The sequence below is a fragment of the Austrofundulus limnaeus genome, unplaced genomic scaffold (genome assembly GCF_001266775.1).
Source record: "Austrofundulus limnaeus strain Quisiro unplaced genomic scaffold, Austrofundulus_limnaeus-1.0 Scaffold147, whole genome shotgun sequence".
Classification (NCBI taxonomy): domain Eukaryota; kingdom Metazoa; phylum Chordata; class Actinopteri; order Cyprinodontiformes; family Rivulidae; genus Austrofundulus; species Austrofundulus limnaeus.
The window spans coordinates 1,150,842-1,152,866 of NW_013952549.1; the positions used below are offsets into that span (position 1 = coordinate 1,150,842).

General features: G+C 43.9%; 1 protein-coding gene across 1 annotated transcript in view; it reads right to left on the minus strand.

Moving 5' to 3' along the window:
• Positions 1–5: 5 nt before the first annotated feature.
• The window catches only part of mterf2 (mitochondrial transcription termination factor 2), a gene marked incomplete at its 3' end in the record, with an annotated part of 2,950 nt that continues 930 nt past the window's right edge, over positions 6–2,025 (minus strand). Inside the window, 1 exon segment of the mRNA XM_014016575.1 lies at positions 6–1,719. Coding sequence (XP_013872029.1) covers positions 563–1,719 — 1,157 coding nt within the window.

Below are 2,025 nucleotides of genomic sequence, written 5' to 3' on the forward strand. Positions count from 1 at the left end.
ATCTATATCTGCGCCTTTTTCCATCAAAAGAAATTCAAACAGAAAAAATAATAAAATAAAATCTTTCTCAGACAAGTTTTAAGGATACATATTACATCATTTAATATTTCAACAGACTGGATTTTACCATTCTCCTAAACTTATACAATGATCCTACACCTTTAATATCATTCTCCAGATTATTCCACAGTTTTATTCCTTGCACTGAAGTACATCGTTCCTTCAAACTAGTTCAGATTTTAGGTTTCACAAACACCTCTGTCCCTTTTAAACTGTAGTAACTTTGTCTCTTAACAAAACTCAATTGGATGTTCAAAGGTATTTTTATGAGCCTTATACATAATCTGCAAAATGTTGTAATCAACCAACTCATAGAATTTCAATAAACTGACAAAATAATGTATTTGATGGGTAATCATAATGGGGTTTTTTTTTTGGATGTTTTGTCCTGTTGGGAAAAGTCTTGATTTTAAAGTAACTGTTAGACATAAGACTCTGAAATCTTTCTCAGACATAAAAATAAAAACACATTTTCATGATTTGTTAAGTTCAATAATTATTGTTAATCATCTCCCTTTAAAGGGGCGACGGGGTTAAAAAGTGGTCTCTCTCTTCTCAGTTGAAGTTTCCCCAAACTCGTCTCAAAATCTTTCTTGGTGCCGTTTAAGACATCCAAACTGCCCGTCTTTACGTCGTACCCATGTCCCTTCAGTCGCTGGATGCGATAGTTCACTATCTGCGGGGTCAGCTCCAGGATGGCCGGAGTCTCTGTGATCTGAGACATGCTGATCCCGGCACCGAGGAGGCCCTTAAAGYGATCAGAAAGTGTAGATTCTGGGTAGTAAAGCAAAGCTGGACACTTGAGGACGATCTCCCGCAGCTCCTCTTCGGAGCAGCCGATGGTTTTCCGGGAGAAGGTCAGGGTGCGGCGCATTCTGTCTGGGTTCAGCTCGGTGACAAAGCCTTTCAGYTTGGAGAGGAGGCGGAGGAGCTCTGCGGTGCTGAAGCCCCTCTCTCTCAGGAACACCAGGTTCTGCCTCAGCTCATCGGCGGGTTTGAGAAGAACAAACGGGTTTTGACTCAGCAGCTTCTGAAGCCAGATTTTCATGTTGGCCTCTTCGCCCCCGAGCTCCCTGTAGGCCTGTTGGAGGGCGCAGACCATGACCCGGTTCTGCTCCACCGGCTGGCTGAAGCTCTGTGGAGCGCTGGCCATGAGTTTGGTGATGACTCGCTTGTTCAGGTTCAGACTCTGGAGGTAAACGATGTTGTTCCGCTGGTTGTCGTTGTGACTGGACGAGGTGAAGAAGGATGCTGGGAATTTCTCAATAATACCGATCAGCTCGTTCTGGTTTGGGCACACAGACGTCCACAGCTCCCTCTGAGTCTGCATCTGCTCCGGATTACAAAGAACGGCCTCCGGATGAACAGCTAAGATGTGAGCAATGACGTGGCCCGAGGCCCCCATGTCCTTCAGCAGACCGGCTACCTCCTTYGCGTAGGCCGGACTCTCGTGTAGCACCCATCCTTTAAGTTTCCGAACCTTCTGGATGTCCACGGAGAGCTCATAAAGAGCCTCCACAGTCTGTTGGTTCTCCCCTGAGCTGAGAGACGCACATCTCCTGAGGTTTAAAGGCAGAGCTGCAGCATGTTGGCATCGAACGTACAGAGACGTTGCAAAGAAGCGCAGCATTAATGCAAAATCCTGCTGGTTCTCAGACACTGTGAGGAGTGACAGCAAAGAATTAAAGGTTTCAATTAGGACACAAAACAATGGCAACGTAATCAAACATTGTTATGATGACAACCTCCACACTGAATATCACACTACACTAAAAACACATTGAAAATGGGAGATGAGATTTTTAGGCTGCTATTATYAGCTGCAAATTTTCATTTCACATCTGACAAAAAAATAGCTAAAACTGCTATTTCTTACATACAGAACACAAATCCAACCTACTCCCAATAGGAAGTAGATATACACTGCAAAAACTGTCCATCTTACCAAGTTTTAAAATCTTATAT